Source organism: Schistocerca serialis, chromosome 4 (genome assembly GCF_023864345.2).
Source record: "Schistocerca serialis cubense isolate TAMUIC-IGC-003099 chromosome 4, iqSchSeri2.2, whole genome shotgun sequence".
Taxonomy (NCBI): Eukaryota; Metazoa; Arthropoda; class Insecta; order Orthoptera; family Acrididae; genus Schistocerca; species Schistocerca serialis.
The window spans coordinates 758,597,996-758,613,426 of record NC_064641.1 but is presented as its reverse complement, the minus strand read 5'-3'; the positions used below and the strand labels follow the sequence as shown (position 1 = coordinate 758,613,426).

The 15,431-nt window shown below is 38.3% G+C and overlaps 1 protein-coding gene across 1 annotated transcript in view; it reads left to right on the top strand.

Moving 5' to 3' along the window:
* LOC126473306 (uncharacterized) overlaps positions 1-15,431 on the top strand; it is a 58,698-nt gene that overhangs the window by 12,230 nt on the left and 31,037 nt on the right. Inside the window, exons 5-9 of the mRNA XM_050100281.1 lie at positions 1,582-1,693; positions 1,777-1,965; positions 13,190-13,369; positions 13,566-13,738; positions 13,820-13,930. Coding sequence (XP_049956238.1) covers positions 1,582-1,693; positions 1,777-1,965; positions 13,190-13,369; positions 13,566-13,738; positions 13,820-13,930 — 765 coding nt within the window. The remainder of the gene's footprint in view (positions 1-1,581; positions 1,694-1,776; positions 1,966-13,189; positions 13,370-13,565; positions 13,739-13,819; positions 13,931-15,431) is intronic.

Sequence of the window (15,431 nt, the reverse complement as noted above, 5' to 3'; positions counted from 1 at the left end):
GCTTTCCACTATCCAGAACTTAAGCATGTGTCAGTTGACACTTCACTAGCTTCTCATTGCAGTTGAGGAAGGAATTTAAAAGCAAAATACACAAGGTTATTAACAAGTGGAGATGTTTATGTTGGTGACTGGTGAGTGTTTCAGTAGCTGCTATATGGCAGATAGTTTTTGATGTCTGTGTTGACATATGTGAAGCTCTTCGAGGATTTTGTTAAAAGTGTACACATAACGTGGTGATCTCAACAAAATATGGTAACAGAAATGTGTAATATTAATGTGACCTTTTCACATGGGGTACCTGATAACAACTGCTGTATGTATGCTAGAAGATGGATAATGTGGTCACTGGTAAACAATTTTTATTTATCATCAAAAATTTCTGTAATAACAGTGAAACATCAGTCACGTTATCGCAGATACCATGAATGTAATAAAGAGAATGGTCAGGTCTTTTCGCATATTTTTAATCAGCATAACTGACACCTGTTGTCACTTGTTTACTTTCAAGGAAATTTGTTGTTTTTCTTTTAAATAGGAAGAGTTACAGAACTTGCGCTTATTCACTCGATTCCCCAATGAGACTATTGCTTCAGCAGTTTTCTACCAGTCATATTTCTTTTCCTTTGTCTTTTGTGCTGCAAATCTGTTGGTTCCCAGAAACACGTGCGATACCTACATCCAACAGTACATTCTCTTTGGACCACTCCATTGCTCATGCAACTCCAATCAACAATAACAAAAGCAGAGAAGATAACAAACAAGTTTTTTGTAATACTAGGGCCAGTATAGAGATGACACAAACTGTCTTCAATGGTTTGCAGAAAGATTGATAGCCGCAGAACACAAGCAGATGTGAACCAAACGTGACTAAATGCCATTTGACCAGAGATAAATCTCGTTTGCTGTTGCACGTTCCTTGTTTTCGTGTTGGTATAAAGGAACCTCAGTATGACAATAGAAGACATTGAATGATATTACATGTTGCACTAATCCCAAATGGAGAATGCTTCTTGTACTGTTTTCCGAATTTCTTTGGATAAACTCTGTTTTCTTTTCCAAGTATCTAAAAATCATGTTTTCATATAATTGTCAGATTGTTTGAAAAGTTATTACCATGAGTGTTCCCCTTCTACGACTCTCACTCCATCTGTAAATATTTTGAATCATGAGTTTTAAAAAGATCTGTATGTGATGATTAATGCTGCTCTTTCATTTAATTTGTTTTACCTTGACCAGATGGATAGACTTTGCAATGTGCATGCAATGAAATGAAATGTGAAAAATCTGGAACTGAAATTCTTTTTGTGCGTACCTGTTGCAAAATAATTTCATACGTTAATTAACCGTAATATGTGTAATACTTGTATATAATAGCTTCAGGTAACACTTCCTGCATAATTACAGTATATTCAGCCTGATGTTCTTATAACTACTTTGATTTATTTGAGATTTGCAGAGCAGTTTACTGTTAAAAAAGATTTTTGTTATTTTTAATGTTGATATAATAAAATTAAAGTATTTGCATATGAAGTGAAATACACACATTAAATTTGCCTTTTTTTGTTAATCTTTCCTCAATAGACGGCAAGGTTTTGAAGAACCCACTGCCATACAAGCACAAGGATGGCCCATTGCTCTTAGTGGAAGAGACATGGTTGGAATAGCACAAACCGGTTCTGGGAAGACACTAGCGGTAAATAACGAGTATCAAATAAATACTTGTAAATCTGATTCAGTCATCCCTTTGTGTCTAATTTATTCTTTTTTTCTTTTTAGTACATTTTCCCAGCAATTGTCCATATCAATCATCAACCACGATTACAAAGAGGTGATGGCCCTATTGCACTAGTGTTGGCTCCCACAAGAGAACTGGCACAGCAGATACAACAGGTTGCCTCAGAGTTTGGTGCTTCATCTCTTGTAAGAAACACTTGTATCTTCGGAGGTGCGCCAAAAGGACCACAGGTGTGTTATAACTGAAACGTTTCTCATGGTCAGGCAGAGTAATCTCCCTCTCTCTCCTGTGTGACATTTCATAAATATTTGAAGATACTAACTATTGCTATTAACCTTGAACGTAAAAGGTCTGAGACGTTAACTGACTGTATTGTAACATTTTGTGTGTGTGATGTAAGTTCTAGACTACAAAGGTCTAGAATTTGACTTCGTGTCATTGATATAATCTGGTAAATTATGGTTTGTGAAGAGGAAAAAGACCATATATCTTTAATCCAAAAAGTATGCATCCCATTTACCACCATTAATCAGTCTGTCTACAATTCTGAAGTGGTTAGTCATTTAATATCTTCATACTCCAGCAAAACATGAAAGATGGCTGTTAAAACCGCACATTGCACATGTTGCAAGAGAACTGTCTAGCGACAGTTTTATCTGTGACTCCGCGTATAACTTGAGTAAAATGTGGGCCACTGTTGAAGTCATTGAGGATTTTACTCATGTCGGGCAACTCCAGTCACTGCTCATTACTTTGTCAGACCCAGCAAAGATTTTTCTTGTTGCATGAATTTTGTCTCATTGCTTAGTAATAAATTAAAACCCCTATTTTACATTTTCATGCAGTCTAGGCTGAAAAAAATGCCAAATTAAAGGCAGTGCAGAATCAAGGAAAATGTTAACTCTCCAAACCCAAGCAGAAACAAATATATATTACGCTTTGCATATATAATTAAAAATTGTAATCCTCTAAAAAACATTGTATAAAATCTCTATAAATGAGAGCAATTGAAAAATAGAATTCAATGCTTATGCAATAATTAGAGGTAATGAATTTCATCACTTCTTAAAAAAAATCACGAATTTGTAACAGTAAGTAAAACCTGTCAAAATATTGAAATTAGTATCTGAGTACAAGGAAGCAAGCTATTTTCCGACATACTGTGGCCACAAATGGTACATCAAAACATGTGTTTTTGAAAGATCTTTTGTTTGTGCTCACACAGAAAAAAAGCAAAAATTGATGACTACGGAGAATTAAACCGAAAACTGTGAAGTGCAGTGAAAGGTATGGGAGTGTTTCTTTCCTCCTCTAGCCAATGACATATTGCACACTAGTGATGTGAGCACAGTAACCTCCTGTGTATCCAGCAGGTGAGCTTAATTTGTGTTAAAAGCCCCATTTATACAATGGACTCTTGTCTCAGTTGACTACTCGGGACAGAGGTGCCTACTGTGGCACTCCTGGTGTTTTATTTCTGTACTGAGAATCATCTGTTTTGAGTGGTCATTTTTGATCACACGTCAGTGCCAAAATTGCAGGTGTTGTGAAACCTGTCTGCTATGGAATTTGACATGTGTATGGTGAAAGTGAGATTATAAGCGATTATCCTGTTTGTAGAAAAATTGATACAGTAACAAAATGTAGGAAAAAGCAATGATAACAGAGTTAATTAATGACAGAGGCAGAAATCATGTTCTAGTCAAACATCTTGTGGTAAATAGTTCATACTCCTGAGAACTGCAAGAATGGGAAATGTCATCCAAACATTTCAGAACACACACATTTAATTGCTCGAGAAAATATGTGCTTGCAAACGTATCGGGCACTATGTAGAGCTCAGTAAATAGTGCCTTTTATCCTTTTTATCTTACTTTTTATAGATGCCAAGTAACATCAAAAATTATTTTTCTCATCCAGCAATTCTAATTTTTTTACTGTTGAAATAATTTTAATTAAAACATTTATCTGTTTACATTCTTAGCTGTGCACAGTATAGGCACTTTCTATGTAAAACGTAAATGCTTTTTGCTTTCAATTATTTTGTCTCTCCTGTAGGAGAATGCTATAGTTGAATTCTTTTATCTTGGCGGCTCGCGCATGCCCGCCCAGACGCGGTAGATTGCTGCGTTGCCAGTTGCACACGACGCACGCGCCAAGAGAAACAGCGCCATAGTATAGTATAGTTCGCAAGCTTACACTTAGGGGGGAGCGCGCAGTTTATGAAGTAGAGCCACCACGGTCGCATTAACCCTTTCGCTGCTACAGAGACGTGCTCCCCGCATTCCGCGCTGTGCGCGATTTTGTCACTGCACTGCTCGCCTGTGCTGACACATGGTGTTTCCGACTGCTTTGACACACTTATCATTCGATTCCACAAAAACTATTTGGCCCAAAAATTAGATTTTTACGCGTCTTCTTGACTGATACCTTCCCCCCACTTCCTTTGACTGACTGAAGTGCTTTAAAATAAAGCCAAACGTGCCCGGTGTAAATAACTTTTATTACAGTCGCGAAAGATGGAATATTTCTCAATACTACATACAACACCTATGTGGTACTTAAATTAAATGAGATATTGTTATACAGTAAATTTTATATGAAATTTAGGTACCTTGTTCACATTTCATTCTCAACATTGTGGCAACTAAAATCGACCATACGGAAAGTATACCCTATGGACTTTTACCTCTGCAAACTCTTCAAAATTTCATGCAATGGTTTACTACATTTAATGCTGCACAATAACTGGGTTGAACATCGAAACAAAATTAAGTCATTTATGGGGGGAAGGTATCAGTCAAGAAGATGTGTAAAAATCTAATTTTTGGGCCAAATAGTTTTTGTGAAATGGAATGATAAGTGTGTCAAAGCAGTGGGAACACCATGTGTCTGCACAGGCGAGCAGTGCAGTGATGACAAAATCGCGCACAGCGCGGAATGCGGGGAGCACGTGACTGCAGCAGCGAAAGGGTTAATGAAGAGACAAAGCACTAGAAATTTCAAAAAATTGCATTCAAACGAATAAAATTCATGAAGTAATACACTTCGATATTGTTTTAAAATAAAAAAAATATTTAGTATCGCACAAGGTTTGAACACTTTACATTACGCTTACTAACCCAACACCTTAACCGTTACGCTAGCGCAGCTCGTCCTGCAACGTCTCTACAAAAGGAGTCTAACAGGTCACGCAAAATTCTGACAAACACTGTTGGTATGCCTATGAATTACTCGCACTTCGTCGAAGTACAATAGGAAATAAACAATTACAGCTGTTCTTTATTGCGAAAAAGCGGTTCGTGAAATTGATACAAACACCTTTCCTTGCTATCGCCTGAATTAAGAGACTTATTGCTTGTTTGGATTAATTAATAGAAAATGAAGCAATTGGTATAAAGAATGGTTTTTCCAAACTTTCAAAAAACAGTCTGCTATCAAGACATTGCTTTTGTTCTATTATTGACTGAATGTTTCCAAAACTGAAGACACTCATCCGTGCTCTGCTCTGCAGTCGACATCTGGCAACGTCGTTCTCTGTTCATTGGCTGACTGTATTTTTTGACGTGAGATGCGCAGAACGAACCTAAACTTGGCCGCCAACATAAATGACGCGCACTTTAGTAGGAAAAAATACCAGAACCTTGTGTAACTTTTCGGTGTACCACGAAAACAAAGCAAACAAAAGAATAAACATTAACAAGACAACAAATCACAAAATGCATTTCTATAATAGGAATGAACTCAGTCAGGATTGGTTATAGCTCCCAGTGGTAGCAGATGCTGCCATAGTACGTTGTCTGCACGTGCGCAGCATATGACATACTTGGAAATTTAGAACTCCAGCATGATCTATAGATAATTGATGTCGTAGACACATTTGTCATGGTTTTACACACAAGTACGAGAGGCGCGAGCACTTAGAGTAGCCGATTTTGACCAGTAAATAGCTCAAGTAAAACCAGCTTCAGTGTGGTGTCATTGCACTGGTTGATGGGTGACGTTACAAGTCATCAACTAATAAGAGCATACTACCAGAAATCAGACATTTCTTTGATTCTGTTGTTGTTGTGGTGGTCCTCAGTCCAGAGTCTGGTTTGATGCAACTCTCCATGCTACTCTATCCTGTGCAAGCTTCTTCATCTCCCAGTACCTACTCCAACCTACATCTTTCCGAATCTGCTTAGTGTATTCATCTCTTGGTCTCCCTCTAAGATTTTTACCCTCCAACACTAAATTGGTGATCCCTTCATGCCTCAGAACATGTCCTACCAACTGATCGCTTCTTCTAGTCAAGTTGTGCCACAAACTCCTCTTCTCCCCAATCCTATTCAATACCTCTTCATTAGTTACGTGATCTACCCATCTAATCTTCAGCATTCTTCTGTAGCACCACATTTCGAAAGCTTCTATTCTCTTCTTGTCCAAACTATTTAGTGTCCATATTTCACTTCCATACATGGCTACACTCCATACATTCAGAAACAACTCCCTGACACTTAAATCCATACTCAATGTTAGCAAATTTCTCTTCTTCAGCAAGGCTTTCCTTGCCATTGCCAGTCTACGTTTTATATCCTCTCTACTTCGACCATCATCAGTTATTTTGCTCCCCAAATAGCAAAACTCCTTTACTAGTTTAAGTGACTCATTTTCTAATCTAATTCCCTCAGCATCACCCAACTTAATTCGACTACATTCCATTATCCTTGTTTGTCTTTTGTTGGTGTTCATCTTATATCCTCCTTTCAAGATACTGTCCATTCCGTTCAACTGCTCTTCCAAGTCCTTTGCTGTGTCTGACAGAATTACAAGGTCATCGGCAAACCTCAAAGTTTTTATTTCTCCTCCATGGATTTTAATACCGACTCTGAATTTTTCTTTTGTTTTCTTTACTGCTTGCTGAATATACAGATTGAGTAACATGGGGAAGAGGCTACAACCCTGTCTCACACCCTTCCCCAACCACTGCTTACCTTTCATGTCCCTCGACTCATAACTGCCACCTCGTTTCTGTACAAATTGTAAATAGCCTTTCGCCCCCTGTATTTTACCCCTGCCTCCTTCAGAATTTGAAAGAGTATCCCAGTCAACATTGCAAAAGCTTTCTCTAAGTCTACAAATGCTAGAAATGTAGGTTTGCCTTTCCTTAAACCTTTGCACTCTGTAAGGCAGACACAGGGCGGCCCCGCGCGCTCGTATTTAAATCGCCGCCGCCTGGGCGGCAGTGCACCGCAGAGATTTGTGTGGATCTCTTTGTGGAAACAATGTGGCCACTGGCCAACAATTGGGGTATACATAGGGTATCAAACTGCAGATATAACCATTCAATGAATCCGAAATTACGTAAACTCTTGAGTCCCCATTTTGTTGGTTTTTGAGGATTGTACATTTTGAATAATACACAACCCTTGAACGATACTGTAGATTCATCAGCAGCTAAATACTGATATGGTCGATAAATTTCGAGAAACCTACCTGACAAATAATTCAGTACATTTGTCACTTTACTCAGACGTGACTGAACCTGACTGTTGACATGTGTAGCACTCGTCGGATTAGAAACGTGAAAGTGCCCAGAAAATTTGCATAAATCGTTGGCGACTAAAACAGTCTGGAAAGAAGTTTGGATGATTGTAACCATTCTCTTGAAAAAAGTCCTGCAAGTTGTTACACTTTTGTAATGCCATATTCAGTAGCACACCATGGAAGTGTTTCATTTCTTTCATGGTAACATTTCTCCAGTCCCGCCATGCAGAATGTTGTGGAAGTGGTGTCACTTTACGTATTTTTGATGTAGCATACCTATTCGTTTCATCTGCTATTTGTTGAAGTAGGTTATCTGTAAAAATTAATTGAAAGAATCCGCCGGGCGATGATGGAACAAAACTAGTTTCTGTTATAAAACCACACTTCGATTCGTCAAAAGGAAAATCTGTGAAGTCAGTGTCGCTCCACATTCGCCACGAATCCTCTGCTGAATCACTAGAAACATGCACATTGTCACTGTTTTCTTCGTCATTGTCACTCGTATTGTTTTGAAATGAATCACTATCATAATCAGTCATTTTCACTCTTGTTTTCACTTAGAGATTGCTCTAAAAGATCTAAAATCTCTTCCTCAGAAAGGACTGTACGTGAAGAACTAGCCATTTTGAGCGCGTGGACTTGAACGTAATAATTACAATCTTTGACTTAACACAGCTGCTACTGTTTGACACAGAGTTAACACTAGATGGCAGCAATAATGCCTAGTAGACTCAAAATACGTCTGAGAACTTCAAAAAGTCGTGTCGAATGAGGCTCAACATCGGAGCGGAAAACAAATTTCGCGATGTCGAGTGGCACTCAACATTGGAGTGGAAAGGGTTAATCTATTTTCTAAGATAAGTCGTAGGGTCAGTATTGCCTCATATGTTCCAACATTTCTACAGAATCCAAACTGATCTTCCCTGAGGTCAGCTTCTACAAGTTTTTCCATTCATCTGTAAACAATTCGCGTTAGTATTTTGCCGCCGTGACTTATTAAGCTGATAGTTCGGTAATTTTCATATCTGTCAACACCTGCTTTCTTTGGGATTGGAATTTTTATATTCTTCGTGAAGTCTGGGGTATTTCGCCTGTCTCATACATCTTGCTCACCAGATGGTAGAGTTTTGTTAGGCCTGGCTGTCCCAAGGCTCTCAGTATTTCTAATGGAATGTTGTCTACTCCTGGGGCCTTGTTTCGACATAGGTCCTTCAGTGCTCTGTCAGCCTCTTCACGCAGTATCATATCTCCCATTTCATCTTCTACATCCTCTTCCATTTCCATAATATTGTCTTCAAGTACATCGCCCTTGTATAGACCCTCTATTTATTCCTTCCACCTTTCTGCCTTTCTTTCTTTGCTTTGGATTGGTTTTCCATCTGAGCTCTTGATATTCATACAAGTGGGTCTCTTTGATTCTAACTGAGCATATTCTTCTAGACTCGGGGTTTGGATTTGAAAGATTTACAATCAGTGTTGTTACTGAATACAGTACATTGAAAATACTTGCAAAAGATGAGACTGAGTTATAAGTGACACAAGAAAGGTGGCGGCTGGGCCCCTGCATCACATATTGGCTCGGTCAGGAACATGTCATGTTGACTGCTCTGTTTTTTCATTGCTGCCACAATCTAGCAGTAGTTGTATCATTGTGCAATGATGCTGAATGTTGCAAGTTGTGTTGACATTTCCTCTCACATCTACTCTCTTCACAGCGGCAAAAAACATTCCCTTAACTCCGTCACCATCCATGGTGCAAACCATATCTTCTTCTGTGCCACTTAAAACTCGTTGAGTCACATCAGATGTCAAGAGGAAGGAAATGGGATGAAGTCAAGTGAGATGTCAAGTGTGTCTGTTGACTCCAAAGGAAACTGCTTAAATTTATGGATGTACACATACATCTACTTGGGTACTCCACAAATCATGCTTAAGTGCGTGACAGGGGGTTCGTCACACCACCTTCATAATAATTCTCTCTTATTCCACTCTTAACAGCGCGTGGGGAAAAAAAAATCTTTCTGTGCACACTCCGATTTCCCTTATTTTATTATGTTGACTGTTTCTACTTATGTCGGTGCCAACAAAATATTTTCACATTTTGAGGAGAAAGTTGATCAAAAAAACCAGAAACGCCTTTGTTATGATGATGCCCGTCCCAAATCTTGTATTCTTCCCTCCCATATTTCTCCATAATGCAAAACGTGTTGCTCTTCCTTCAGTTTTCTCGATGGACTCCGTTAATACTATTTGGTAAGGATCTCTCACTGCGGAGTAGTATTTCAAAAGAGGGCAGACTAGTGTAGTGTAGGCAGTCTCTTAAGTAGATCTGTTGCCTCTTGTCATTGTTCTGCTAATAAAAGTGCAGTCTTTGGTTTGCCTCCCTCACATAGAAAATGTGTTCTCTCCAGTTTAAGTTGTTTCTAATAGTTATTCCTAGGTATTTAGTTGAACTTATGGCCTTTAGATTTGATTAGTTTACTGTGTAACCGAAGTTTAACGGATTCCTTTCAGCACTCGTGGATGACCTCACACTTCCCATTATTTAGGGTTCATGGCCGGTTTTTGCACGACACACATAATATCTTTTCTAAATTGTTTTGCAGTTTGTTTTGATCTTCCAATGACTTCACTAGACAATAAATGACAGCATCATCTGGAGACAACCTAAACCGGCTGCTCAGATTGTCTCCTAAGTCATTTATATAGATAAGGATCAGTAGAGGGCCTATAACACTACCTTAGGGAATGCAAGAAATCACTTCTGTTTTACTCTATGACTTTCCGTCAATTACTACGAACTTTGTGATCTCTCTGACAGGAAATCATGACTCTAGTCAGATAACTGACACAATATTCCATAAACACTCAATTTCATTACAGTGAAAAATCCAGGATGGAATGTAACAATATTCTGAGAAGGAAAGTCGCTACTCACCATACAGCTGAGTGTTGTGTGTGTGTGTGTGTGTGTGTGTGTGTGTGTGTGTGTGTGTGTGTGTGTCGTTTGTAAAGGCCATTTGTCGTAAGCTGCAAGTGTGAAAATCTTTTTGTTGTGCCTATCTGCAACTCAACATTTCCACTATATGGTGAGTAGCAACTTTCCTTCTCAGAATATTGTTAAAATTTCACTACAAGATGCTTATGAGGAACTGTATCAAAAGCCTTATGGAAATCCAGGAATACGTAATCAGTTTGAAATCCCCCGTCAACCGCACTCAATACTTCGTGGTTCTCTTTGAGGTAATCATGATGTCCGAACACAAAATATGTTCCAAAATTGTGCTGCGTATCGGCTGTACTGGTATGGGCCTCTAATTTAGTGGATTGTCTTGAATATTAGTGTGATTTGTGCAACTTTCCTGTCTTTGGGTACAAATCTTTAGTCAAGCGAGCAGTTGTATATGATTGTCAAGTATGGAGCTATTGCATCAACAGTCTGGAGGGAACCTAGTTGAAATATGGTCTGGACCAGAAGACTTGATTTTATTAAGTGATTTAAGTTGCTTCACCACTCCAAGGATATCTACTAAGTTACATTGCCAGCTGTTCTTGATTCGAATTCTGGAATATTTACTTCATCGTTTGTGAAGGAATTTTGGAGGGCTGTCTGTAGTAACTCTGCTTCGACAGTACTGTTGTCTATAGTATACCATTGTTGTTGTGCAGAGAAGGCATTGATTGTGTCTTACCACTGGCACACTTCATATACGACTAGTCTCTCTTTGGAGTTTGACAGGTTTCAAGACTTAAGTTTCTTTGTGTAAATTATTATAATCATCTTGCATTGAAGTCCATGAAATTACAAGCTTCTGTAAAAGGTCACCAATCTTGGGGATTTTGCATTTGTTTAAATTTGGCTTGCCTTTTTAATTGTTTCTAGAACAGTGTTGTGACCTGTTTAGTGCACCGTGGATGATCAGCTCCATCATTTCTTAATTTATTTGGTTTAAGTCTCTCAATTGCTGTCAATACTATTTCTTTGAATCCAAACCACATCTGGTCTACACTTAAGTGTTAATTTGGAAGGAGTGGAGATTGTCTCTAAGGAAGGCGCCAAGCGAATTTTATAAATTGTTTCATCCAAGTTGGATGGTCAGTTAAAGGAGCCAATTATTATTTTATTCCGGTTACCAAACATGACCTCTTCCCATACTAACTCACAGGAACTATCTGCTTCAGTTTCATTAAAAGATAAATTACTTCTAAAAGTAACAAACATGCCACCACCCCAATTGTATTTAGCATATCCTTTCTGAACCCATTAGGTCCGTGGCGAAAATGATAACAACAAAGGCTGCATGAATGCTGCACCCACAAATTATTTGAATAAGAATTTGAGATGGGATGCCCTATGTGTCAAGTATTAGATCAAGTTTCCGATCCTATTGCTGTGAAGAATAAGGTACTGTAAGCTTCAGAGTAGGAAAACAGAGAATACTGGGGACATATTAGAACAATTGTGGAACTGACATCTGAAGAAAAGATGAAGTGTGTGTAGCTTCTCAGCAAACTGCTAGAGTTAGAAATGAATGATATTGATGATGCCAAAAATATGTATTGGAAAACACAACCACTTTTTTTTTTATGAAGTTCCATATTTGTATAGTCTGGCATATAATCTTTCATGATTAAAGTTGTGTAAATACTTTTTTATAAAATAAAACACAAATTATGCATTGAAAATTAACCTTCATATAATGACTAAGAACCTCCCTTAAGTATTTCTTTTTCAGAAATAAATAGTTGAAACTGATACATAAATTGCTAGCTACTAGCTAGGGGAATGTTATTTCCAGCAAGTTCCCAAGCAGAAAATCTGAAATCTCAGTGACCTGAAATTCACAAACAAAAAGTCGTCACTTCGAATTTGTCTTACCTTTATCTAGGTACATCTTTACCTCCAGTCGCTTTTGTGTGTTTTTCTGTTGCCTTTCATCTCAATAAACGCACCACAAGCCCTTCCAAGCAAAGAAGGGGATCCTTAGCAGACTGCGTGTGCAGTGTGGCAACATGTGGACGTAAAAGTACATGGGTTCTTTCCACAAACTTTTGTGCTTCCTCAGTTACTCGGTGTGTATGCAATTGTGCACGATGAAACAGTCATTGTGTCTACATACCTTTAGGGCAATAATATAGCTTTCCACATACGCTCTTGCATATTAGCACTAATGTTTTGAAAACCACTCACGGTAGACATTTTGCTTCCATTTTTAGATGTTTCTATTTGCAGCGTAAGTCACTTATAAGGTTTTCTTGTAAGTTTATTTTGCAATATGTAGGCTCACCATTGTTGAGCTTGATAATTTTCTTGTGGTTGGATCAGTATTAAGTTTGCCTGGAATTATGCCTTTGTTTATGCATTCTGTGTTTGTTTTGCTGAGATTAAAATTTCTTTGTGCTGTATTGGTCCTATGAAAGTATTCAGTTGTTCAGTATGATAGCAGAAACAGTGAAAGTAATGCATCTAATATTGTTGTTGTTGTTGTTGTTGTTACTATTTCATTTTTACATGAGGTTCAGTACCTCATACTGAGTAAACTACTGCAATAATTTATTAGTGGGTTTTTTTGCAAGATAGTGTGTCATAACACTGTATTTTGTTAAAGTACGCTTCTTCAAACTCTTCCGGCATAATTCGTCTTAACTATATAGGGTCTGTGTATGATTCGCTCACTAAGAACAATGATAGTTTTAATGGCTGTGAGAGAGCACATGTAGGTACTCTGTAAATGCTGTAAATATGTTAACTTTCCTCAGTGTTTCACTGCACTTTTTATGTGTATCTGTTTCAAATGTTTCGTCTAAGTGTGAAACAACTAAGTAGCTATAGTTTGTGGCAACTGTACTGTGTGTTTCCAGTGTCAGTTAGATAAAATTAGAGTTGTCTTATCAGTTCTAAATCAATTCCCGTTCACCTTTTAGGCAAGGGACTTGGAACGTGGTGTTGAAATAGTGATTGCAACACCAGGACGTCTGATAGACTTTCTGGAGAGAGGTACAACGAATTTACGTCGTTGCACATATTTGGTTTTGGACGAAGCTGATCGTATGCTTGATATGGGCTTTGAACCACAGATACGGAAGATAATTGAGCAGATTAGGGTAAGTATGTCCATGGCACAAACTTGCTTCCAAGCATTATCTAACTAAACGTAATTTTAAACGAATTTTGTAATTCTTATTTTCAGTGTTACAATAGATTTAACCACATAATGTATAGGTTGTGTGTGATCTATCATATGGAAAACAATTAGTTTTATGTTCTCATGACAGTAAGTGTTGTTTTCTGTGTTAAAAGCCTGACCGACAAGTCCTGATGTGGTCAGCAACATGGCCAAAAGAAGTTCGTAACCTGGCAGAAGAGTTCTTAACAGACTACATCCAGATAAATATTGGCTCTCTGCAATTATCTGCCAATCACAATATCCTTCAGATTATTGATGTATGTCAGGAGCATGAGAAAGAAGCAAAGTATGTACAGATGTTATAAGTGTACTGTTAATATTTTTTATTTTTATTATGTGTTTCAATGTTTTTTGTTTTCGTTCACAGGTTAATGAAGTTGCTGTCAGAAATAGCTGCTGAACCAGACAGCAAAACCATAATATTTGTAGAGACTAAAAGGAAGGTGGATGATATAACAAGAAGCATTGTTCGTTATGGGTAACGTATTCATTTAGGTGAAATAATTAGTACCATCTAATACCACATGGCAAATTGTCATCTGTTTTTAGAAAACAAATGGCTGCAACCTACAGATGATGGTTTCAATATGATATAGGCTTCAGTGTCTTTACATTTCCCCAGAATTAAAATATTATAAGAGGATATTTAATGGAGGCCACTGTAGCTTGACTGACTGACTGACTGACTGACTTGACTGACTGCAAAATGCCACAGGCAGATTGTGGAGGTGCACCAGAGTAGCTACTATGTGGAAAATACAAATAAAATTTGTGTATTGTTGCACAATTTCAATGTACATGCGTTACAATGCTATTTACATCTGTTCAAAAGTTTACTCATGACATAAAATGAGGTGAGGAGAAACAATCTAATCGCAAATTTTCATATGCAGTGGGTACTATTTTAGGAGGGTTGAAACATTCGTAGTGGCAACTATTTATTTACATCTTATAAGGAATAGGCACATGTTTCAAAGTTTTAATGTCTATCAAAGTAGTCACCAGAATTGTATATAAGCGATTGCCAGCAATGTGTAAGTCTTACGATATCCTCAGCAGTGTCAGTTTTGTTGATAGTTAAGTGTAGCAGCCTATTGCCTGGAAAATCTCTTAACAGTTGTGGAGCAAGTGCCATGGCGTGCTTCCTTCAATTTAGGAATTAAGTTGAAGAGACATGGTATTAACGTCTGGGGTGTGTGGTGGATGATAACCCAACAAATCAATTACAACCTGCGCCCGATTATTATCCTGCAAAATTATAGGCTGGTCCTGCACATAGTGTCACCTCTTGTTTCTCTAATCTGGTCACAGGTTATGTTCCACAAATGAACAGCTTTGTGAAAGAAGCAGGGACACTGTTTGCAGGACCTACCTGCCATTTTGCATGACAATGCTACGGTGCATATGGTGAAAGCAGTGATTGATTTGTTCAATCAATAGCATTGGGAAATGCTGTGCCAGCCACCACAATCTCTGAACTTAGCCCCTGTGACTTCAACTTGATTCCTAAATTGAAGGAAGCATTTCATGGCATTTGCTTAAGAACTGGCACAGAGATTCTTCAGATGGTAGACTGCTACACTGTAACTACCAACACAACTGGCACTGCTAAGGGTATCACAAGACTGCCATGTCACTGGCAATGAGTTATACACAGTGCTGGTGACTATCATACTTGTCCTGGTGTTCTGCCACTGCTGACCTGGTGCGTTGTCCCAGATAGGCAAACGTTTCGTGCTCTGCAATTTGTGTGCTGATTGGTCTCGCCTACATAGACCAGTCCACATTGCACACCAATTTCATAGACTCCTGTGGAGGTTAGCTTGTCAATTCCCTCTTTCGTTGAGCCTAAAACATCTTTTATTTTGTTATTGCTTCAGAAGATTGGCTTGATGTCGGCGCCGTGGAGAATTTTGCCCACACGTTCAGTGGGGTAATAGGGATATGTTCTGTACTTCCTTCTGCTGTTCCCTGTTGCC